General features: G+C 42.9%; 1 protein-coding gene and 1 pseudogene across 3 annotated transcripts in view; both read right to left on the bottom strand.

The window, feature by feature from the left end:
• Window positions 1-25,170, bottom strand: part of ADAM23 (ADAM metallopeptidase domain 23) — a gene marked incomplete at its 5' end in the record, with an annotated part of 135,807 nt that overhangs the window by 94,898 nt on the left and 15,739 nt on the right. For both annotated transcript variants that reach the window (XM_080933339.1, XM_080933340.1), the window contains one exon: window positions 10,160-10,236. In XM_080933339.1, coding sequence (XP_080789465.1) covers window positions 10,160-10,236 — 77 coding nt within the window. The remainder of the gene's footprint in view (window positions 1-10,159; window positions 10,237-25,170) is intronic.
• On the bottom strand, window positions 6,814-7,360 carry LOC308433298 (ATP synthase subunit d, mitochondrial-like; annotated as a pseudogene). The gene has a single exon. The product of its transcript is annotated as an ATP synthase subunit d, mitochondrial-like (transcript).

Here is a 25,170-nt window from a genome sequence, read left to right as displayed (position 1 = left end):
ATCAGAGACAGGGAGGGTACAGAGAGAAATACCAATGTTTGGAGTGTGGGTTTTCTTTTGTGTTGTTGGAGACAGGGTCTCGCTATCCTGTAGCTGTAGCTGTTCGGGATCTCTCTATATCTACCGGGCTGGCCCACACTCACAGAGATCTGCCTGCCTTGACCCCTCCTGAGCACAGGGTTAACAGTGTGTGCTACAATGCTTCTGATTTTATTTTAATGTTGCTGTTATCATTGTGTTTGATTGGTAAAGCTATTCTTGTTCAAAGTAGACAACATAAACATTGTAAATAGCTAAAACTAGAGCCTGCCAATATTCGGAGAATACTTATCTCATATTTTCCACAGTATCTGGACCTGATCTACAGACAAAGAGATGCCTATCAGACCAAGTAATATCTAACACATTGAATATGGGCTTAGCTCTCCAAACAGAAATGTCCAGAGTGAGAAGTGGTACGTTCTTAACTGGTGAGAGCAAAAATGGCAAACACCAGAGCTCTCTGGATCCCTAGAACCAAAGTATTCAGAACTAAACAGGACAAAATGTCTAAGGGGAGAAACCCCTTAGCAACTCCTGCCTGGCAGGAGGAATTTCCCCACAGACCAGGGACATGAAATCCAACTGCGTCCTAGCATATGTAACCCCATTCAGTTGGGATTTGTACTCTTGGAAGCTACTTTTTAAGGTTTCTTATTGTTACAGAAACTTTTTCTGAAATTACCAAGTTCCAATCTTCTTAAAATACCTAAATGCAAAAGAGACCACAGTCTCAAATTAGCACTTGGAAAAGAGTTAGAAATCATCTGTGGGAGACAAACATTCCCTTATAACAGCAACACTAACGCTGCATCTCTGGCTGACGTGGATCAGAATATTGAGTCAGTAGGCCGAGGAACCAGATGCAAAGTACCAGGATTGTGGCTTAAACCAACAAGGAAACCATTTCCTTTCATCTCAGGAGCCCAAGGATCAGGTATCAAGCGGGGCTGGTTAAATTCTCCTTGACTTACAGAGGTCACCATCTCCTGATCGTGTGTGGTTTCTCTACGTCCATTCATGAGTACTCAGATTTCTTGTTATTATGAAGAAACCAGTCGTACTGAATTTTAGTCTTGCTCAAAAGACTGTATTCTAATTATCTTTTAAAAGACCGTATTCCAACCACAGCTACACAAGGTTCGTAAAAACTGAGCATTTTAATTAGCGTTAGCGAGATAAAGGTCAGCTCATGATAGATAGCCATGCTTAATGCACGGGGCTGTTTTAAATGCAACTGGAGCCTTGTGTGTGTTCTATATCATTAAGAGTTGGTCGATATTGTCAGTCAACATGAACATATAAAATCATGAGAACTATGCCCAGCTCACTAGGATATTAACAGGACAGTGCTGTAATCACTAAATAGCCATAGAAGAAGAGGCTCCATCAGACAACCAGACTAAAATTCCAAACTGCAACGGATTGTCACCAGCTCTCAGATTGCCCAGAAGCAGAGGAGATGAACACATCTCTTAATGGGTTACTAAAGGAGTATGTACATGACTTGTGGTAAAGGGCTTAGGTGAAGGTCTATGACATCATCATTAGTATAGTTCAGAAGTCTCCTTCTGCAGACCCCTTGAACTTAGGAAAGAAGCATTTGCCCAAAATAGCAACACTTAAAGCCACAGAATCTAGAAAGGGGTTCCATGGATTAGCTACTCCAACTTCTTGAGACTACAACCCTGAAAGTGTGTCAGCTGGTAACCTCTGGTGCAAAACTAAGATGTAAAGTCTAGCTTCCAAATTTCCTGCACTCCCTTGGCTGTGTGAAAGAAAGTGAGCAGGGAGACAAACAAGCTGAGGGAAGAGAAAGCCTAAGTGTCTTATCACAAGGCAGCCATCTTAGGAAGAGAAAGCCTGGAGGTCACAACACAAGGCAGCCATTTTAGGACAAGATTTGTTAAGTCCAGAATTCAAAATCTAGACAACTCTCCAGCCTGGGGCCAGGCCCAGGTCAGTTGGCTTCCTGCTGAACCTAGCACAAGCTCATTGTATTTGATCCCATTCATTCACAAAGGCAAACTGAAATAGGAGGCTAATTTCTTCTCACATGCTCCTTCTTTCAAACCAAAGTGAAGGCTAGGCCTTAAAAATCTACAGACCATTTTGGGAAGAGCCTAATGTGCCCAGCCCAGCTGAGTTCTGAGCACTCACCACACAATTCACCAGCAGCTCAAGAAATACCTGAGATATAACCCGAGAGTGTTTCTCCTACCAGGGAGGAGGAAGTGAAGAGTCTCGTCCCCCAGAAGCAGTTCACAGCCAACTATCGGGCAGTTGGTGAACAAAATCCAGCTCCTTTGCAGACAGGATCTAAGAATGCAGAGTCCCAGGATTCCTCTGGGTAAGATGTTCAGATGTTCGTAGAAAGCAACAACCTCACTTCAGTAGTCTTCTCTCAGCCTTGCCTTTCCTTTATCCATGACTTTCTGGAATCCTCCCCTCAGGCTCTGGCAGCGGGGACCCAGGCTCTACAGCAGCATCCGGTAAAACTCAGGTCTCACTCACTGAGAGAAGCTTCTCTCCTTGCCACGGTCGCTCTCCTCCACACCCTTCTTACTAAGGTTGTTATTTAATATTTTTTAACTTTTTGAAATTATAATATAGTTACATCATTTTTCCCTTTCCTCCTTCCGACCTTTCTCATAAACCTGCTTCCTTGCTCTCTTTCAAATCTGTGGCCTCTTTTCCTTTAACTGGTATGTGTGTATAGGAGTGTGTGTGTGTGTGTGTATGTGTGTGTGTGTGTGTGAGTGTGTGTGTGTGTGTGTGTGAGTGTGTGTGTGTGTGTGTGTTTCTAAATCTATGATTACAACCTTTTTAGTCTGAATAATGTTACTTGTATGTATATTTTCTGGTATTGTATAATATACAATTATATGATATACAAATATATAATATACAATTGTATATAATTAGTGTGTTCCTCCCTGATCCATCATGTTTTAATATCGTCTGTGAACATTTTAATTTCATTTCTCTGTCTTGGGTTTATTTGTTTGTTCTTTTCTTTTTAACCGTGGGCTCTTGGGAAGGAGAAAAAAAACCCTCTCACACAGTTCTGAATTCTCTGTGCTGCTCAGCACAGCATCTTACACAAACCAGACGCGCAGCGTGTTGACTAACTGAAGGATGAATTAACCATGTCAGTCAGCACAAAAGTCGGTTCTTTATTCAACCTAACTGAAACGATTTCAGTGAGGCTGTTTTCTTCTTCCAAGAGTACAGCATGAACTGCTTTTAATGAGCAAATTGCTGTGTGCATATGCTTCTGTAAATCAGCATTTTCTGGGTAGTCATCGTAAACACCCCTGAGTCCCAGAAAATTCAAAGAACTTTTCTAAATCTGGAAATACCTTCCTGGATATATTATAGTAACACTTTTTTTTTTAATCCTGCTCTTTTTTTCCTACTTAACTCATCATTGGGGCCATTCCCATACACGCAGAGACCTTGAAGGCCCTGAAGTTATCTGATCTGCCCCCACTGTCACCACGCACCATATCTCTGCATGTCTTCTCATGACGTACCGACACAGCACCTCCCCACCCCCGAGGAGAAGGAAAATATGAGAGCCAGCCAAAGTCATGCCCTATACACAGGAGGGTGCTCCCACCGGGTTTGTGTGCTACTCTGAATCCCACAGACTTTCTTCTCCAGTGCCTGCTGGTAACCACAGCTTTCGGCATCGCCCCACCTAGTCTAACCTGAGTCACTGCATCATTAACCCTTCCTCATCAGCTCCAACTCTCAGCTTATCAGCTTGCTCCGCCATCACAAAAACAGATGCCAGGTGTCCTTCTAACTCTTCCTCTCACCTGTAAGTGCCAGTCTGATTTCCTCAGATGAAATTAAGATAAGCATCGTGGACTGAATGCGCAGTGTTCCTTTCTCTGTTCTAACTATCCCGAGGCCTGGAAGCTTCTAGCCTCCATACAATCTAATCTTCCAAGCTGACTGACTCAATCCGGCTTCTCTCAGCTTCTGACCGAATTGCTCTAACTGGCCCCATAGTAACTTTGGCAATTTGTTCTAACCTCCGGGCTCCTTCTCATTCTCTGACTCATCCCCTGTATGCCAGTTCTCTCTGGAACCTGTCTCTATCAAACTGTCCAAGTACAGCTGCCCATATGCACACAACACCACACAAAACCTCACTTTTTTCTCTCTTGCTGCTTTTATGTAGCCTCTTCTTCCTCTGCGGTGCATGTGAGAGTTGGGTGTATCCTATCTCTGTTTCATTTTGTCAAATCTGATTCGTCACTTTGTCTGCCCCTAGATGTCACTTTCAAATATGGCTGCTTCCTCTACAAACTACCCTTGTGTATTAAGAGTGTGTCTATATTCCAGCCATATCACGCTGTAATGCAGGGTGGGTCTGCTTTCTGGCCAGATCATATCTTTGGATGTGATCCCTGGCCAAAGCAGCTATAGTACTGGATTAAAATTCCTCTACATTCACCCAACCTTCAGTGGCCATTTGCTGTTCCCACACTGTTACTGGTTTCCCCCAACACCCCCAGCTGCACTAAAACCGCTTCTCACAACCACCAGTGACAAATCAACTGGAAAACCCAAAGGAGGCTTATTGCTTCTTAACTTACCAGAGCATTCAACTGCAGATAATGATGTGAACCTCGTCTTCCAGTTCTGAAACTGTCAACATCATTATCCTGCAGCTTCTCCTCCTACTTCTGCCGTCTCTCATCTCCTTCGCAGGTTCCTCTCCTCACCTCCTGTCTATCCCCCAGCTCCCGTTACTCTGCCTCTCCTCCCGCATTTAAAGACATATTTGTCATTAATGTTTATAGGGAAATGACTCGAAAGGCTATTCCCTCCGGCTCACATTTCTCCAGATACAAACTGTCAATCAAGACTCTTCTGTAGGCTTTAATGACCTTTTCTGCTTTGTCATCCCTGTTAAAACAATTGTAATGATTTTTACCAGCTGAAGACTTCTTACAAGTTTCTGCTCCCTGTGCGTCTTAGCGTTGCCTGAGAACAAGACTTCTGTTTAGTACTCGTGACCTTTTGCAACTTTGGGAATGGCTCCCAAGTACTTGAGCATAAGTTCCGGACCATTCATGAGTTTTCATCAAAGAAAAATAAATAATTAAACACTCAGTCTTCACTTGCTTTTAATCAACAACAAGGTCACTAATTTTGAACGTCAGGCAGCTGGGTGACATTATTAATGTCCACCAGATTTTTCCAGTAGATAACATCCCTACTATGTGGGCTATAATCATAATGGCTCCCTGGGTTACTTTGAGGGAACTGTAAGGCTGCTGACTCTACTGGGACCTGTGGATGCCATCTTGAATGACTAGAAAAGGACAAAAAGCCTTGGCATCTTTCTCTTCATATTGTGTGGGGTTTGTTAATTGTTGTTGTTGTTGCTTAGTGGTTATTCATTTGGGTTTCCTCCTCCTCCTCCTCCTCCTCCTCCCCACCCTCCTCCTCCTCCCCCTCCTCCTCTGGATCTGACTCTACTCAGCTCTGGAAACAAACATGCTAACCAATGAGAACTGAGTTGTCCACAACTCTTAACATTCTAATTTGACCTAATCTCTCTCCTCTTCCTCCAGCTCCACATCAAGAACGTTCCTGAACGTTCTTTACTCGTTTTCAGGTGTATCGCCCTTTATATAGCCTCTGTCTCCCTCAGCACTTTGCATCCATAACTCAACTCCGTGAAACTCGAAGACTGATGTGTGAGCAAAGTTCCCTCTCTCCCATTCTTTAATCACTGAGTACACCCTCAGTGCATCTCCTAAGCACTGCTTTGTCCTATCAGGAATTTCTAGACTTGGGTCACAAACCCCAACAAGTTGAGCTACCCTTTGGCTTAGATCATCAGAATTATCTCCTTCTGTCATACCCTTATAATTTGTAAAAATTTCAACGAAGAGCCAACACTCACTTCATGCATTGTACACATGCCCCTGCCTTCTTAACATACACTACAGCAGATCTGTTTGATTTGGGCCAGGTGCTACCCAGGCTTCTTTCTCTACATACCTTTTATTTGCTATGAAAGAGATGACAGGCACCCTGTCATGCTGTCTGTGAGTCTGTAAACCTCAATTCCCCAAAGGATTTTGACCAAGCACATTTTGCAGTCAGGGGCGAAGGCGTCTCACCCTGTATGATAAGTACACTCTAACTTAAGCTGTCCCGATTCTGCTGCCTGCAAATCAGAAACAACCTGATTATGGGATAACCATTACTGTCATAACATGGATTTCCCCACACTCTCTGAAACCTATAAGAAGGGACCTCTGCTTAGCCTTGTGGGTCTCAATTCTCTTATACCCATCTTTTTATCTGTGGTGTTAATGATTCCTCTAATAAATATCTTACCCCAAAAGATAATCCATCTTACTGTCTCTCTTGACCTTTCAATGCCTGAATGCACTTCTCCATCTTCTCCAGCTCCTTCTCCCCTCCTCCCCGTTTCTCAGTACTTGCCTTGCTGATAACTGCATGTCTCACAAGGTAGGTCTCCAACAGTACTCCTTCTAACATGTACTTTCACATTCCTGCTGCCTGAAGAGCTGCCTCACCTTAGTATGTCAGTAAGCTGCGAAAGCGGAACTTTTAGTTACATGTGAAATAAAATGCTGTCCCTTTAAATGCCTCCTGACATCCTTTTAAGTTGTTTTGTTATTGTAATCATAAAAAGCACCATTTTAAACCAAGCAAAATTGCTGACCTTTACTCCAGGTAACCAAAGTATAAACTTTGTTAGTTATACTGCTAAATTCCTTTTTTTTTTTTAAAGCACGTAAATGTTTTATTTCATGTCAGCCAGAGCTCCCTCCTGGGCTGCTTCATAGGTCCTAGATGGGCTGGTGGGGCCAGTACGGGTACTTCTTCTTGTCTAGCTTGGTTTCTGGAAAGAGCTCATTCAAGTCATCAGTGGTCATCTGGTCAACGGGAATTATGTTCCTCCCTTTCTCCAGCTGCTTCTCATATTCCTGGATCTGGCCTGAGATCCAGACAGGAAGTCAGCACAGTTCTTCACATCCTCCATCTCCTTGTTGTCCACCAGGGCTGTGTGTTTATCCTTGGGCACAGGAATCTTCAGGGCATTATACTTCTTTTCAAAATCACCCACCAAGCCAACTTTAGCCACATTAGTCTTGTAGTAGCCCAGTCAATCTGGCAGTTTCTCAGACAGACTAGCCAACCTGGTGTGGAGGGCCTCGTTCCAGGACTTTAGGGCATTTCCAATTGTCTTCTGGTTTGGGGGTATGATCTCCACAAAAGATACGAAATCAGTGGTTTTTAAAGCAATTTTACACCCAGCCATCTTGGGATACTTCATCGACCCCCAGGGGAGAGCTGTCTCCTGCTAAATTCTTTACATGAGAGCTTATAGTCTCTGGCTGCTGCCACCCACTATTTCTGAACATGTGATTTATGAGAAAGTTTATTCAGTGTCTCCTACTGAACATGGTCATGAATGTGTGAGAGTCTACATGAGATGACACAACTCTTTTCAGTGTGAATATGCATGAATCTTCCAGTGAAATCCCCAGCCTTCAGTGTGCAGAGACGGCGCCTTTTGAGTAATTAACCTATTCCCAGTGTTGTCCTTCTTGGCTACAAGTAAGAAACCTTTCTTTACTCACTCTCCTAACTGGCTTGGTCACACTACTCTAGCATTCCACGTTCACCCTTAGCACAATGCACTGCACACTCCTCTGGAAGTTATTTTTACCTCCCTATCAACCATCCCCAACTAGACTAGATTCCTCATGCAGGGATTCATAATAGGTGTTCAATCTGATTCTTCTGCATGTTAAATGTTAGGTGATGAATACTTCTCTGGCCTGCCGCCATACTCTAAGAACCCTGGGCATCCCAAAAGACCCTTTCTCAGACATGGCTTATTTGACTGGAAAGTTCTGCTGTGGTCATGACATTTTACTATTCAGAATAACGGCAGTTGGGGCAACAGAGGTGGGGCAGTGGTAAGCAGAGCTGCCCTCCAAAGTACACTGCAGTACTGGCTGCAGCCTCCACCTCAGGCAGCATCAAATATGTAGAGGACGAAGACGAACTAAAATTAGCCTCATCCTGGTACTCAACATAGCCTACGACTTGGCAAGACAATTTCTTATGCAGGCACACTGCTGACATAGCATGGTGAACTGGAATCCAACCAAAGAAAACCTGCAATATCTTTAACCCGGAAATTCTGAGTTCTGCTGACTCATCCTGACTTAAAGCTTCCATAACACTTGAGTAAGGAGCCCCCAAGCTTACTCCGCAACTTTTTTTTTTTTGTTCTGCGGAGCTGACAGAATTTGGCATCCAAGAAATTTAATAGTCTTCTGCAATTCCTCAGATGCTGGCTGTGGTCATCTGCATTATGGTGTCTGGTAGCATTAAGTAATCATTTCTTATAAGATGTAAGAAATTATTTCTTATAAAATCCTGTGTAAATTACTGGTGGGAGCTGGAAGCCCTGCCTCATGTCTCTATCAGTGAAGAGACTCATGGGAAACCACCTCCACCAAAGGCAAGAGCACTTGTTCACACTTTGCACAGGAACATCTGTACAAATTGCTCCAACTTAGGAAAAATCATTTGAATATCAACATAAACACAGGCACAGAGACAGTGGGATGAATTTTCATCAGTACAAAGTTTCAAAGGATCTACATCAGTGGGAATTATGAAGCAAAGAGCCCTCTCAAACTAGATACATGCGAGTCACTGCTTGCTCTCTTCTGCCTACAGAAGTCGTGTGTGTTGCATTATAGAAAGTAAAATGGAAGAAATCTCTAGATTTAAGTCTAATTATGTTTCAGTCAGTAATGTTTTGTGTTTCTTATATGCTAATAATTACAGTTAGCATTTAATTAACTAGCATTACTTCAAATATTTATCCCTTTTAAAATTATAGGGCTGGAGAGATGGCTCAGCAGTTAAGAGCACTGACTGCTCTTCAAGAGGTCTTGAGTTCAAATCCCAGCAACCACATGGTGGCTCACAACCATCTGTAATGGGATCTTATGTCTTCTGGTGTGTCTGAAGACAGCTACAGTGTACTTATATGCATAAAATAAGTTTACTTGAAGGGAAACAGGATGGGTGGGTATTTGAGATGGGGAGAAGATTAGAAAAGATGAGGTTACAGTAATCAGACTATTCCTTATATACTTATAAAATTCTAAAATCACAGAACCAACATAAGCAGCCATCCTCCAGATGTTCCAGAGTCAATACCATGAACCACAGTTCCCAAGCTATCTTGCCCACCAATGTCAGACTTCCTCCAAGCTATGAGACAGTCAAAGAAGAAAACAGGATGACTGAGCTGGGGAAACCATCCACTCAGCTGTTGTGAGGACCACCATTATCAACATGCCCAGACAGATCTCTGTGCCTGACCATGTATGTGGTCAATGAACTTTTCTTCAATGCCTGCTGCCTGGGCTTCACTGCCTATGCCTACTCAGTGAAGTCCAGGAACAGGAAGATGGTGGGTGATGTTATTGGAACCCAGGCCTCCAAAGCCAAGTGCCTGAACATCAGCTCCCTCCATAATCTTCAGCATCCTTATGGTCATCATCTACATCATTATTTTCTTTACCACCTCTTCTAGTATCTCGTCCACATCATTATTTTCTCTGCCAACTCCTTGGTAGCCTTTCAGTCCTTTTCACAAAGAATGCACATTCTAGATTCTAGCTGCTCTGTGTTCCACAGTCCACATCTGGATCTCCCCCTAGGCTGAGGCCTTGACCCTTAGCCCTAAGTGTATGCAAAAGTAACCTTCACATATCTATCCACAGTAGATTCAATGAAGTACACTTGGTGGAAAAAAAAAAAGTCTGAAATCATCAACAACTCAGTAAAAGTTACTAAGAATCATAATAACTAAGTTCTTTATTTGGAACATGTAATGTTAAATGTTTTATTTCAGGAAAGGAAAATAAAGATACACCTACTATTCAGTCTTCTTGTTCTTCTTCAAGTATTCTTTGCCAAATAATGTACTAGATAATATCATTTACTTCAGCACAGACATTGTTTTGATGCATCTTAGAAATGAAGTTTTACTGTCCCTGCCTCCTTGGAGGATTTGCTGAATACTTACTTGTTCAGTATGAGGTCAAGAATAAACTTGGAGCCAAAGGCTTCGATCTGGAAGCTTGCCTGGGCCAGATGGACAGCCTAAAGGCAAAAAGACAGAAGGAGCCTTAGGAGAGATTTAACAGGACCAGCATTCTTATGTAGACATTTTTATGAATCTTTATGTATTTAGACTCATGACTTTAAAGGACTGGGCATGCCATCTTGGTTTTGCTTGGAAGACCCACTATGTGAACAGCAAACAACTGCCCTCCAAAACAAAGCCACTGTGGCAAGAATCAGCAGCATGTCCTGCTGGGTTTCCAAAGTGACCGTGATAAAGTGTACAGAACTCAAATTAAAACTTGACTTTAGACTATTTTGTGACCCCCAAATATAGTTTCTTGCGCACCTACATGAGAAATCATGTCAGCACTTCGCTCTTCTGTGGGAGAGGAATGCTCTCTGTTCTCTAAGTATATCAGCAGAATAGGTCAATAAAATGTAATGGCATAGCCTTCTGACTTCTGAAAGCATTCAAAGTGTATCCCCTTAGGAAGACACACACACATATATAGGATATATAGGCAACAACCAGACCAACTTCTTAGACTCATTCCTAAGGCAGAGACAGCACCCAACAACAGGGGAAAATGTTCCTTGCCTTGTAACTGGCAGTCAACTTAACATTCTCTGACAACTTTATATTCCTAGTCTTTTCTGTCACTATTCCAGGCTCCTCTTCCATTCTTACTTATCAAATGCTCCTCCGATTCTTCAAGGACATCCCAGTCAGCCTACATCACACGCAACCTCCGACAGAACTCTGGTCCTCAGAGCACAGGAACACTTTCTTCCCCCCTCCTCTGTCTGGTGGGATGCTTGCATTTTTCCATTTCCTCCAAGGAGTGAACACCATTACACACGTCACAGGAGTTTAAGTGGTTGTAGATTAGTGACCCTTTCCTTCCAAACTGTCCAAACCTTCAGATAAGTCACCAAACGTTTACTGCTGAGGTTATGATCTTGCCACGGCCATAAAAACACCATCAATGAAACTGTGGTTTCTACTTCAGTCAACCCACACCCGCTACTCAATAAACTCAGTAAACAGAATTTTAAAGGCAATTAACACATACTAAATTTCAAATACAAACCATTTAGTGGTTCCTGCTACCCTAACACCATCAGCCACCATTTCAAAATCCAAACCAAATAGAACAAGATCACCACGCATGTCCAAGTTTCATGAATCTAACCTAAAAGCAAGAAACATCCTTCTTGTCAAGTGTGGTCCCTGTCAACTGCAGCAGACCATCCATACCAAAACGAAATGCGTAATCTTTTCATGAATTGATTTTGTATCTTGTACCGTCAATTTTTGCTTGAAGACATATAAACAGACAAATCTATAAGAGAAGGTATTTTCAGCTATGGTTTGCAGAAGCTTTTTTTTTAATCTAAAGTTTATTTCCTGAGAATATAAGTACTTATGCACATTTTTCTCACAAAAATATTATGTGACAGGGAACTGTTCACTTGTGGTAACTCGGCTTAGCCAGTCTGATCCATAAAACCTCCGAATAAGGCTCTAAGAACCCGGTATCAGCCTAGGGAAAGATTCTCTCCTTGCAAATAAACAAGGAGACAAATATAAACACCAAGAGGACCTTTTCGGAAAGCAGGGTAGCCTAGTGGTAAGCACGGCACACCTATTTACACACTTAACATAATCAGATTGCCGCTGAGTTTATCCCAAGTCAGCGTGACAAACTTCAGTGTCGCACAGTCCAAGGCATCATTTAGCAGATGGCACTGGGTTTGCCTTCGGCCCTTCCAGGAAGCTCAGTGCAGAAGTGCCATGAAGAAGTCTTACAGGTAAAGACGCAGGCTGCGCGAAGGTCCAGTCCCAGGGAATTCGGTGTCCAAGTAGCCGGTGCGAAGGCTGAGCCACAGTCCTGGCAGCCACACTCAGGACAGCAGCTATGGAAAGATTTGGCTAACAAAGCGCTATCCGAGTAAAAGGTCAGAGGTCAAGTAAGTTAAATACTCCCACCTATGAGGGGAACGAGAGATGGGTTTTCAAAGATAGGGTCAAAAAAAATGAATGTGAGAATAGAGAACTCTCATCAGTTTTTAAAAAGCGTGTGCTCTATAGGCAAGCAGCCTGCAGAGTAAAACATCACCGGGCCTGGAAAGATGAGCTGCCCACTGGAAGGCTCTGTATGATGCAAATGTGAATGCAGGGCCAAGATGGCTGCCTTTCCTGCAAACACTCATTCCTAGCATTCACTCACCAGCATCTAGTTCATACCACCATCATCATCACCATCGCCCTCCAAATATATGAGCTAATAACTCTCCAGAACCACTGAAGTTCAGCCAGCATACCTGTTTCCCACGGAAGTAAAAAAGAAAAAAATCTGGTTCATTATCTTTTTTTTTATTGGATATTCTCTGTATTATATAACAATTATTATTCTCTGTATTATATATAACAATTCAAGTGTTATCCCCTTTCCACCAATCCCATCCCCTCCATGAAGGTGCTCCCTCTTCCAACTTCCCTCTCCTACCTCAGCATTCCCCTACACTGGGAAAACTAGACTTCGCTGGACCAAAGTCCTCTCCTCTCACTGACGCCAGAGAATGCTGTCCTCTGCTGCATATGTACCTGGGGCCATGGGTCTCTCCATGTGTGCTCACTGATTGGTGTTTTAGTCTCTGGGAGCTGTGGAGAGTTTGGTTGGTTGATAATTTTGTTCTTCCCATGGGGTTGCAGACCCTTTTCATTATCTTTATCCACGGAGGTGGTTTAACATTTTTAACTTCCTTCATCTTTAGCAGCCAGGCTGCACAATTCTTCTGTAAAATAACATTGCTTCTATATACGGTTCTTCTTTGCTCATATTATCAAAACCAAGAGTGTGAATTCACTTAATAGAGCTGCATCCATTTTAGATGATGTATTTTTCTTGTACCCTGTGTGCCTTCCCGCTGTTCTTCACGACGCTGCGGTCCACACAGCACAGAGTCTGCACGGCTGGCAGGGGCTTCTTTCCCATAGTCCCGTTACCCCAGTGCTCCCCTTGGTACCACATTCACAGACTTTAAATTTCTGAATTCAGCTATAGCATTCAACTGATGAGATTTTTTGTTAACAAAATAATATAGTTTTGAGGTTTTGTTTTTAATTTGAAATATGCAGTATAATCAAGCCAAGTGAGTGCTTCATTCTGTGTGTGCACATCTACTTATGCCTGTCTGTTTTATCTTTGACACAGTTTGTTTGTTTTTTCTGAAACAAGGTTTTTCTGTGTAGCTTTGGCTGTCCTGGAACTCACTATGTAGACCAGGTTGACCTCCTACTCGGAGATCTGCTGGTCTTTGCCTCCCAAGTGCTGGGATCAGTCATACGCCATGGTGCCCAGATTTGAGACAGGTTCTTAAGCAGTCAGGCTAGACTCAAATTCACCAAGTAACTGAGGCTGGCCTGAATTCCTGCCACATTTTTATTAACACATATAAATACATACATACACATATATATGTATGGTTTTACACACACACACACACACACACACACACACACACCTTTCAAATAATAGAAAATAAGCTGGATAGCAGAAATGAGTAGGGCTTTGTGTAATTCAGCACAGCCTTTCTGATTGCTCTAACAAGTGTTCAGAATTGACAAGATGCTGAAAATACAAAAGCCGCCTCCAGCACTGCCCCTCTCTTTTAAAGAAGGAATCGAGCGTGGGGTTTGTATAAATGAGATCCTCAGACCACTTCAGAAGGGTTGGTGAACCCCACAGGAGGGCAGTTGTTTTCCCCTTCAGGATGTCTGTTAAACAGCCTGGTTTTATAAGGATGCTCTGTACTGGCACTGAAGAAGGACACAGAGTTTTATAGCCAGAAAGCATCATTTCACAAGGAGGAGCGCACTGCCGGGCTGGGAATTAGCACCCTGAAGGACTGGAGACAGCTGTTGCCACAGCACTTTGGTACTTTTCTTTTGACTAAGAATCTGGCCCAGGGAAATTGCAGGCGCTCCATAAACAAAAACAACTAGAAGCAATTATACACGCGACCCGCCTTTGCGGGGAGACAATTCACAAGCCTGAAAGTACTCTTTTGTTCGTCTGGCCTTTTTTTTCCATTCTTTTTGTCTAGTAGACAACGTCTAATGCTAACATATTAAGCAACTTTAAAAGCCTGTCCCCATCATAGGCCAGGTGCATTTGTAAGCTTTACCGTCAGACAATGCTGTGGTGTAACCCAGGCACACAGCAGATGCTGAAGAGGCACAGTACTCTCTGTTCTTGAGGTTTTATATTCACACAGTTAATAGGCATAAAGATGAAAAACATATCACCTATAAAATATATATAACTACATGTAAATATATAGGTATATATAACATACATATCTATATATTTTCTATATACCACCTAAAAAATATAATTTAAAAAAGTCATTGGAGCAGACGCGTATTAGACAGGAAATGGTGTTTCGCACGGTATTCTCTGTCTTTTGTGGGAGCCGAGCTCTCTCTCCTGTGCCCATGACTGGAACTAGTGCTGGGAATCGGAAACTCTACACTTTACCACTCACAAAACCTAGCCAGAATTCAGTAAAAATTGAGAAAGCTGAAGCCCAGTCTCCACGTTTCTTAGCTGTGATGCTCCACTCCATGTGTGGCTTTTGGAAGCAGAGGTCAATCTGTAAGTGGTTTTCTCTTAAGCATACTGTTATTTATAGAGACATTCCTTCAAATAACAAAGGAAACATTAAAGGTGACTGATTGGGGACCGTAGAGATGGCTCTGCAGTTAGAGGCTTGCTGTTCTTATAGAGGACTTGCGTTCAGTTCCCAGACCCTTATCAGTCAGCTCCCCGCCCTCCAACTCCCAGGGATTTAACATCCTTGTCCTCTTCTGATTTCCTCGAACATTGCTCTTGTGTACACTGAAACACAGACATTTTAAAATCTAAATCTAAAACCTAAATAATTGCTACTGACATATTCATCCCTTTCCCCTGTCTCAGTCATCCCAAGCCACAGTCAGATTTACCCAGAATACACAGAAAGTGGGCAGGACACATGTTCTTACTACTTTTCCTAACAGGAAGAAAGAATTTAAAGGGATAGAAGATTAAGGGACATTCTTGTCCAAGGTCACACACCGGAGAAGTGCAAAGTATTTGCTTCAGTTCAGTGAAAAGTGCCAAGCACATGTTCTTAAATCTGTAAGCTTCAACAGTTCCTAGTCATTAAAATATAAGTAACAATGCCTACCACAAGGATATGTCCAAGGATTAAATTAGACCATAATGTAACTAGAAAAGCTTGGTCACATAGAAAGGGCTTAATAATTTAGAAAAGAGTAACACAGACTGAAAAAGGAGGGGGGGGAATATATTAACATTTTAGTAAGGGTACAGATGCCAGCTACCTCAAAATATTTCCTCCCACTATATCTGGTTACCTTCTAGCAAATTCCAATGTGCATTTCTATTTGGCAGAATTTGAAAATGTTATATTTTTATTACTCACTACCATTGCAGATTATGCTCTGACCTTATTCAAGTGCTGTGTCTTTGAAACAATATGAATCATTTTCCTGAGAAGAGAAACAGCTGCACACGGATCACGAAGGCAGTTTTGCAAATTAAGGTAATTTGCTGAACAATTCCTGCCAAGGTACACTTAAATAGGTAGTCCGTGGAAGAGAATATTGTCATGAGCTCCTCTATTGTGTTCTAATGCACAGTATTATGAGGTAGCCCATTAACAAGTTGGAACAGGCAACCTACCATGGATGAGCTATTGCAGAAAATGTAAGGTTATAGAAAAATTAAGATTCACATTTAAAAAGATGACCATCTGGGACATGAAATGAAAAACAACTGCGTACGAAATATAATGTTCCAATTAGATAATAGCGAAAAATTATTTGTCATCATGGGATACAGGAGCATGATTAATCATAATATTTGAAGTATGGACAAGCATATTAGACCTTGAAGAGAGAGCATTTCGGAAGCTAGGGATAAGTGGCAATAGCTTATGGAGGAGTCTCAGCAAGTAGAATTCACATAGCTCAAGCATTTAATAGGATGAAATTACCAAGTGTTTCTAATGCTTGCTAATAAATAGATGTATCAGAAGCATGCTTTTAAAGCAAAACACAGGGTATACTGGGGTACTGGAGTGCAATTTAGATTGTGGTGAGAATCAAAATTGACAATGCATCAAAAAGCATTTCACGACATCAATAGATGTGATAAATATATATAAACCCAAAAACGCTAATGCATTTTAATAAGAAATCTATCTTTAGGAGAAACTAAGAAGCTGAGCCATGTCCTTTGCCTCTTTTTGTTTTACAGAGACCAATGCATCAGCCAAGCGCCCTTCGCTCACAAGCTGGAGCTCAGCGCCTCCCAGTCAAAGAAGCAGGTCACTGCTTGACTTTGGTCTCTATGCCAACCTCACTAAGAAAGAGGGAACACAGAATCGAAGCGACGTGGCCAGTATTCGACTACTGAATGTGATGACACAGAGCAAGGAAAGCACGGCCTTATAGACCCATGAAACTTCTGGCAAATCTTCTGCAAGAACTCCTTTCCAAACCAACCATCCATAAAGAGACACCAGTTTTAGCCACTTCTCCTTTCTCATCATCCTTCAGCCTAGGGTATTCCGAAAGTCTGATACAGAAAACGGGAACAGAAGAGAAAAAGAAGCAACAGACAGCGATGATCCAAATAAACAATCCAATAAACAAGCACCATGATTCATGAGCACTGAAACTTTCTTTGTAGTCTCTAAAGAGGAGTCAAAGATGAGACGGCATATTTAATATTAGGAGGAAAAAGGGACCACGAAAAATTACTCCTGGTGATTATCCAGCAGCCCTTTAGGACTCTGTGAATACATCAATGACAAAGACTCTTTGGACATGTATATTAAATATCTTTTATACCCTAACCTTTGGTAATTACTCTCTGCTGTGTATTCAACTTACAGTACCAACAAAAACAGACAAAATCACAAGCCTGCAGAGTGATTTTATTCCAAGTAAGGCATTAACAGTATCGCCACAGCTGTATTCTTAGGCTTTCATGTAGTATGTGAAAGACAGTAAGAATCCAGCTATGACAACAGTTGCCATGGAAGCAGTTTCTTTCTGCTGCCTTCCTGAATGGTAACATTTAATTTGATGCATTAATCTAGTAGCTGAGGTGTGACCCACCTTCTTCCTTCTCCTCATAAATTCCTACATCACCTAATGATACAGCTCCAAATAGGGCCTCCCTCTCCAACTCCTTTGTCCTAAAGTAAGAACACATTCTGTCTCTCTAACCAGAATTCTAAATACCCACTAAATGATTTCAATGAAGGAAAAAGAATAGAGTCTGGAGATGTTGTTTAGTGGTAGAGCATTTGTTGTAAATGTATGCATTGTGAATGTAGACCCTAGGTTCAATCCCCAGCCCCTGAAGGAGAAGCTGGAAGGAGAGAAGGAAGAAGAGGAGAGGAAGGAAAGAAGGAGGAAGGAAAGGAGGGACAAAGCGAGTAGGGAGAATGAGATACAAGCTTTGGAAAGAAAACAAATTGTGCTTTATGCTTATTGTCGATGACTCGTTACCATCTTTCTAGAATTGCTTATGTAACAGTAGTGCTATCCTGAAAACCAGCCTGCTGAGGACAGCACCCCATAACGACCCAGCCTGCTGAAGACAGCACCCCATAACAACCCAGCCTGCTGAGGACAGCACCCCATAACGACCCAGCCTGCTGAGGACAGCACCCCATAACGACCCAGCCTGCTGAGGACAGCACCCCATAACGACCCAGCCTGCTGAGGACAGCACCCCATAACGACCCAGCCTGCTGAGGACAGCACCCCATAACGACCCAGCCTGCTGAGGGCAGCACCCCATAACGACCCAGCCTGCTGAGGGCAGCACCCCATAACGACCCAGCCTGCTGAGGACAGCACCCCATAACGACCCAGCCTGCTGAGGACAGCACCCCATAACGACCCAGCCTGCTGAGGGCAGCACCCCATAACGACCCAGCCTGCTGAGGGCAGCACCCCATAACGACCCAGCCTGCTGAGGACAGCACCCCATAACGACCCAGCCTGCTGAGGACAGCACCCCATAACGACCCAGCCTGCTGAGGGCAGCACCCCATAACGACCCAGCCTGCTGAGGACAGCACCCCATAACGACCCAGCCTGCTGAGGACAGCACCCCATAACGACCCAGCCTGCTGAGGACAGCACCCCATAACGACCCAGCCTGCTGAGGACAGCACCCCATAACGACCCAGCCTGCTGAGGACAGCACCCCATAACGACCCAGCCTGCTGAGGACAGCACCCCATAATGACCCAGCCTGCTGAAGACAGCACCCCATAACGACCCAGCCTGCTGAGGACAGCACCCCATAACGACCCAGCCTGCTGAGGACAGCACCCCATAACGACCCAGCCTGCTGAGGACAGCACCCCATAACGACCCAGCCTGCTGAAGACAGCACCCCATAACGACCCAGCCTGCTGAGGACAGCACCCCATAACGACCCAGCCTGCTGAGGACAGCACCCCATAACGACCCAGCCTGCTGAGGACAGCACCCCATAATGACCCAGCCTGCTGAGGACAGCACCCCATAACGACCCAGCCTGCTGAGGACAGCACCCCATAACGACCCAGCCTGCTGAAGACAGCACCCCATAACGACCCAGCCTGCTGAGGACAGCACCCCATAATGACCCAGCCTGCTGAGGACAGCACCCCATAACGACCCAGCCTGCTGAGGACAGCACCCCATAACAACCCAGCCTGCTGAGGACAGCACCCCATAATGACCCAGCCTGCTGAGGACAGCACCCCATAATGACCCAGCCTGCTGAGGACAGCACCCCATAATGACGCAGCCTGCTGCTCCATTCTCTGAAATGTTGACTATGACTCAGTGAGCCTCCTTCAACTTCAGCATCTCTCTGGGACAGAAGGCTCTTTAAACTCATGGTGGCCACATGAGCATTAGTAGAGTTAATCTGAGATACAAAACGAGAATCAGGGTTCAGTAATTACACACTTTGCCTGAGCACTAGTACATCTGGCAAACTTTAGATGATGCAGTGTGGATCCAGATATTCATTTCTAGTTCTCCCTCAGGAAGATAACACTAAAGACAAGTAGCTAAGAGGGGGGTTAAGCAGATGAGTCTACACAGCAAGTTAGAGAAGATGGCTTTTTCTGGAAGCCCTTGCTGGTGACTCTGGCCAGATCTCCACACAATTCTTGTTTCTGTTTGCATGGATTTCCCAGACTTTGCCTAGGAGACTGCTCCAAGTTCATCCTAAATGTGCAACTATTTACCTACGGTGTTCCTAAGATGTCTTTGCCTACTTTCCACAAGATTCAAGTCACAAGCTGCCCAACCCCTAAGTGCTGCCTCCCTTTTTCTCTTCAGGAACTTACATTGATTATGAAGCTCTCCGGATTTTCCAGGGTTTGGCTATAGCTGCTTCTGTCCTTTGCTCTGAATTCTGGCCTTGTCTACAATCACCAATGTGTTCCTTTCTGCCTCTTTGGATAGCAAGAGCAACTTTCAAACTAAAAGACCTGGACTCCCCCACTCCATAAAGCTGCAGGTAAAACTCCTCAAATCACACTGGGGCCTGTTCCCTGTCAAAGAGGCTCAAGGCTGTCTTATTTTAAAGTTTTACTTATACACACACCTAGCGATTGAGAATCCCAGGCAGAAGAAACACTACCCCTGGAAGCCCTAACATAGAAATGTTGCATAAGTCAAAGAAGAGCAGAAAGCCCGGTTCCAGTGGAAGGAGTCACGAAGAGCAGCTGAAGCAGTGCAGTTAGGGAAGTCATGAGGGTCAGGTGTGTGGGAGCCTACACACAAGGGGGTTCCTGGCTTGTGCTTCGAATGAAATAAAGTCACTAAGTCAGGACTCGGGTCTTCAATTTTAACAGTTCACTCAAGGGTATGGTGTTAACAGTGGACTGAAGAAGTCAGGTGACAAGAAAGGAAGCAAAGGGTCCGAAGGGAGGTTGCAGCAATAATCCAGGTAGGAGTGCCAATGGGTGGGTTGGACCAGGGTGGGTGGCGGAGCTGCTCATGGGACTGCTATGAGTTGAGTGTCACAAAGAACACTGAAAGCCACACAGCAATTGTCCTGAGGAATCAAAGGGAGCAGGAAACGTTATGTGTCTTAGATATTCCAGCAGGGAATCGGAGAAGACACAAGGCCCCTTGCCTTGATGTTAACAAAAGGTAAACCTTTAGTGAATGGTTGCTAAGGGACTAAGAAAACTAAGAAATAACAAGCTAATAAGTCAATGATCCAGCATATGAATTAAAGGACAAATCAATGTACCTTGGGAATATAAAACAGTTCCAGTAAAGGAACTTGGGGGGGGGCAGATGAGGAGCTCACTAATTGGTTATCAAACTTCAAATGATCAGCCCTAAAAATGGATACATTCAAGTCTCATTATATGGACTAAGCAGGATATACTTGGATATTTAGAAATACAGATACAAAAACATACCAATAATTAAAGATAAAAAGGCCCATGAATTTGAAAGAGAGCAAGGTAGGGGTGCCACACAGGAGAGGTTGGTGAGAAGAAAGGAAGGGGAAATAATGTCATTGACTATAGTCTCAAAAAATAAAATCTTATTATAAAAAATTACATGGGGAGTGGCTGCAGCTATGGCAGGAATTAAGGACCCTCGATGCTCTGGCAGAGAATTGGGTTCGCAGCATCCATAGGACAGCGCATAGCCACCTAGAACTCCAGTTCCAGGGCATCCACTGACCTCTGAAGGTACCACGTGGTGTTCAGATGGCGTGCATGCAAACAAAACACTCAAACACATCAAATAAAAATCAATAAATTTCCCTTAAGATCTGAGGAAAGAAAGAAATTCAGCAGAAAATATATTCTGTGATGGGATTAGGATTTAAGTAAAAAAGCTAAAGTAAATGGGGGAAAAATTACAAAAATCAACACAAAGCAATTTACTCAGAGTCTTAAAAAAAAATAACATTTTCAAGCATACTAGTGAAGTGCCATCTCGTAACTCAAGAGCTGGTATATACTGTAAAGTTTGCTCCCATAAAAAGAAAACCCTCAGTTCAAAAGCATCCTCCTCAGCGATCAGATAACGTTAGCTCTGTTACAAACCACAGAGGTCATGGCCGTGGCTGTATAGATGTTAAGTTTTCTCAAGGAACAATAAAATGTTTACTTTTGCATTTTTGAAAGTGTATCTTCATATTTTAGAAGTGATACTGTCGTTAACTCTCAATATTTCGAATCTGTCACTTACAACCAGACACGCAATGCCACAGACTTTTGGGATTTTGCGAGTCATTCTTAGGGGTTTTATTTCACCATCTATAGCTTCCATCTCAAAGATGGAAGTTGGGGAAATTAAGATAGGTTTTTACATCCTACTAAATAATGTAATTTTCTCAAGGTCTTTTACTAGTTTAGTTTAGTCACCAAGGTTTGTATTGTGGGGCTGGTGAGATTTTTCAATGGGAAAGTCTGAGTTTAGCCTCTAAATCCACAGGGGAAGGAGAGGAGCAAAAATTGTCCTCTGATCTCTGATCTCCACTTGTCTATGTGACATCTTTCTCCCTCCCTCTCCCCTCCCTCCCTCCCCTCTCCCTTTCTCTCCCCTCCCCCCTCTATATAAAATATCTCCATGTCCATCCATCTCCCCTGTCTCTGTCTCTCTCTGTCTCACTTGCACTAATAACACAAAATTTATATTTAAAAATCTAGGAGCAAAAGAGCCTCCAGACCACTGTACAAAACTCTTCTCCCTGCATCCATTACTACGGCTGATACTTAAGCCAGCATATGAAAGCAAAGGAATTTTTTTGTGAATATTTCTTTTTAAATCACAATGATTCAAGACAGTTAATAGTGCCAACAAATAAGAAAGATATTGGGTCATTTTTCAATTTTTTATTATTTTATTTCAAGCGGTTTTTATTACCTGACATAAGCAGACATAAGCAAGTAACTGCGTGGGGTGATATTTAGTCCGTAGTGATCAAAGAGGGCACAATGCTATCAATATTTGATAAATAGCAACAAAAACAAGCAAACAAACAAACAAAACACCTTAGGGGTCATGAATTTTCTAAAAGTAGGCTTAGAATAAAAATGTAATTCTTTTTTCTTACACACAAAAAAAGAAAATGCCATTTGAATGAAGACTTTATAGCGTATTCTTTCTCCCTTCTTTTTAAATGAACGCTATATTATTAGTCAGTTCCCTACAAAGTCTAAACCTTGGAGATTCCGTAGGGAAGTTCTGGTATTCGTTTGACTACGTTCCACTGATACTTCCTTATTTCCTAGCTTGTAAACTTGCAGGACTCTGGCCGGGCTTCTCATCCTAAACCTCCAGCCACCTTGAGCTGAAAGTCTCTTTGGTAGGGAATCAGGTGGATATCTGCACCCCAGCCTCTACCCAGAGATGACCCCAGCACCTGATCTTCAGCGTGTGACAGAAACACCCCTTGGCATTGTCAAATGGTCTATATGAGCCCAAGCTACCCTAAGTTAAAAAAATCCCTATTTCGTATATCCAGGAGCTATGTGAACTTAGATTCTTCTAGATACAATCAATGCCTTTACACTGATTCCTGTAACCTGACCTTCAAAGTCTGCTTGCCACCATCCACAAAACCCTTCAAATAAGACAGGAAGTGGATGAGAAACAAAAAGAAAACATTTGGGTTCTTTCCACAGGTAGAGTAAGCCACCTGAGAAGCAGGATCTAAAATTTTTTACACCCATAGAGATTCCTCTAAATTAATGAACAGGTTTAAATCTGTCAACAGAGCTCACACACATCCTTCAAAAAAAAAAAAAAAAAGAGAGAGAGAGAGAAAGAAAGACAGACAGAAAGACAGAAAGACAGAAAGAAAGAAAGCAAGTAATAACGCAACTATGTGCACAGTCCAAAATTTCAATCTTTTTAAAGGATGCTTAAAATTACTTTCTTTCCTCCCGAAGTGACAGCTTCTTATTATCTTTTGAAATGTCATTTGGTGACTCAAAAGAAAACAACTGTAATTTAAACAGCTAGAAATGAGAGGGAACAGAGTTATAATGGAGCCTGCGTTCGGAGGTTACTAAGCTGTCTTTCCACAACTGAGGCAGTATCCTCTCAGTGGATGAAACTCCAGGGTCCTTAAATGTCATTTGTTTGATGATGGCCCCCACATTTCCATCCCACCCCACCCTGTCCCTGACACCACAGCTAAGTCACTCACAGAGATGACTAGCCATCCTCTGTGGCACAGTGGGGGTGCCCTCTCCACTTGCTTCTAAACTTCCTTCATGAGTTCCCTAGGAAAAAAGCCCACCAGGCATTTCCAGACTTCTGGGTAAGTTTCTTATGCCTGCTCTATTGAATGTCTATAAAAATTACATTACAAACAACACAAACTGTTATCTAACACTCCTGGACATCAAAAGCCCAAATCAAAGTCTACAGACTAAAGCGAAGGTATTAGTGACCAGGGTTTCATCTGTAGAGCTGCAGGAAGATCCTATTTTCTTGGTTTTTGTAATCCCAAGAATCACCACACTCTTCAGCTCAATGGTTCCTCCACACGAGTATCTGCATCCACAGCCACATCCTCTGCTATCAGTCTGCCTCATATGGGCCTGGGTGCTTGCATGAGGCCACCCAGATGACCCACATGCATTCTAATCCATTCCACAACTCTCTGTTTAATTATACCCACCAAATCTCCTTTGTCATGGAAGGCGCCATATTCAGATTCTAGAGATACAGATGTGGGCAGTTTAGGGTAAGAGAAGAGTCTACCCGTCTCCACAGCTCCTCTTCTATTCCAGCCCAGTCACCAGAATGCTGGACGCTCCATCTCTAAATGTATCTACCTATTTATCTGTCAGACCACAATGGTTTCTGCCCTGTACAGCTCTGAGCAAGTCCCAAACGGTCTCCCTACATCCATTCTTGCCCTACCGCAGTCTACCCTGAACAGGACTGCCAGATGACCTTTTTAAAATATGAGCCAGGTAATACTACTTTCTTTCCCTTTTAAAACACTCTAGTATGTTCCTAACATAATGAGAAAGAAATCCTAACAAGAACTTTGTCCTCTGGCCCTTTCTTATTTTGAGCAAAGAACACAGCAGGAACTATGAAACACTTCCCCTCATAAAATGTCTCTCTGTCCTTCACTATCAACCTTCCAAGGCCTTGCACACTGAGCATACACTCCTGAGAACTCATCATAGAGGGGAAATTTGTTCTGGCTGCTCTCCCCGGGTCTCCAAGTTCATCTCTCTCTCCAGAAGCCAAAGACTGCAACTCAACACATAATTCTAAAACTAAATCCCTTCAAGATCATTTTAAGTATATGATGCTTGCTAAAATCACAAAAAAACAGGGAGAGGCAAGAAAAATATGTCAGAAGTAAAAGTCAGGAGTTGGAGAAGAAAGAAGTACACTCTAGTGAAACACTTTCACCTCTCCTCGAGGGGAAAAAAGATAGTATCTTAGGCTGATGGGTCTCTAAAAATAGGTCAGAGATAAATTATTAAATGTTATAAGAACTAAAAACAGAAATTGAACAGCCTTTGAAGAGTGCTAGCAAAGAGACTTGCTATTCGTTTTGTGCCTCTATGAACTCTGAATTCTTATACCACACTGGGAAACATCTAAAAGTAACTATGAATTTCACACAACATATTTATGCCAACTTCACACACTGGAATGTATCTGCTGTTAGGTATTTACCTATCAGAATGTTCCTTTGCCCTGGAGTCCCAACATTACTCTTTGGAATTCTATTAGCAGAAACCAAGACACAGAAATGTCTTGCTGAGGACTTCATGATACGTCAGAGGTGTAACATGATCCAGTTAGCAGTGTTTCTATTTAAAACCACTCCTTAGCCTCTCCTCTGCTTCATTTTTCAAAATCCCTTTCCT

This window comes from Micromys minutus (assembly GCF_963924665.1).
Source record: "Micromys minutus genome assembly, chromosome: 19".
Classification (NCBI taxonomy): domain Eukaryota; kingdom Metazoa; phylum Chordata; class Mammalia; order Rodentia; family Muridae; genus Micromys; species Micromys minutus.
The sequence above is the reverse complement of the archived record's forward strand: the minus strand, read 5'-3'. Positions and strand labels throughout refer to the sequence as shown.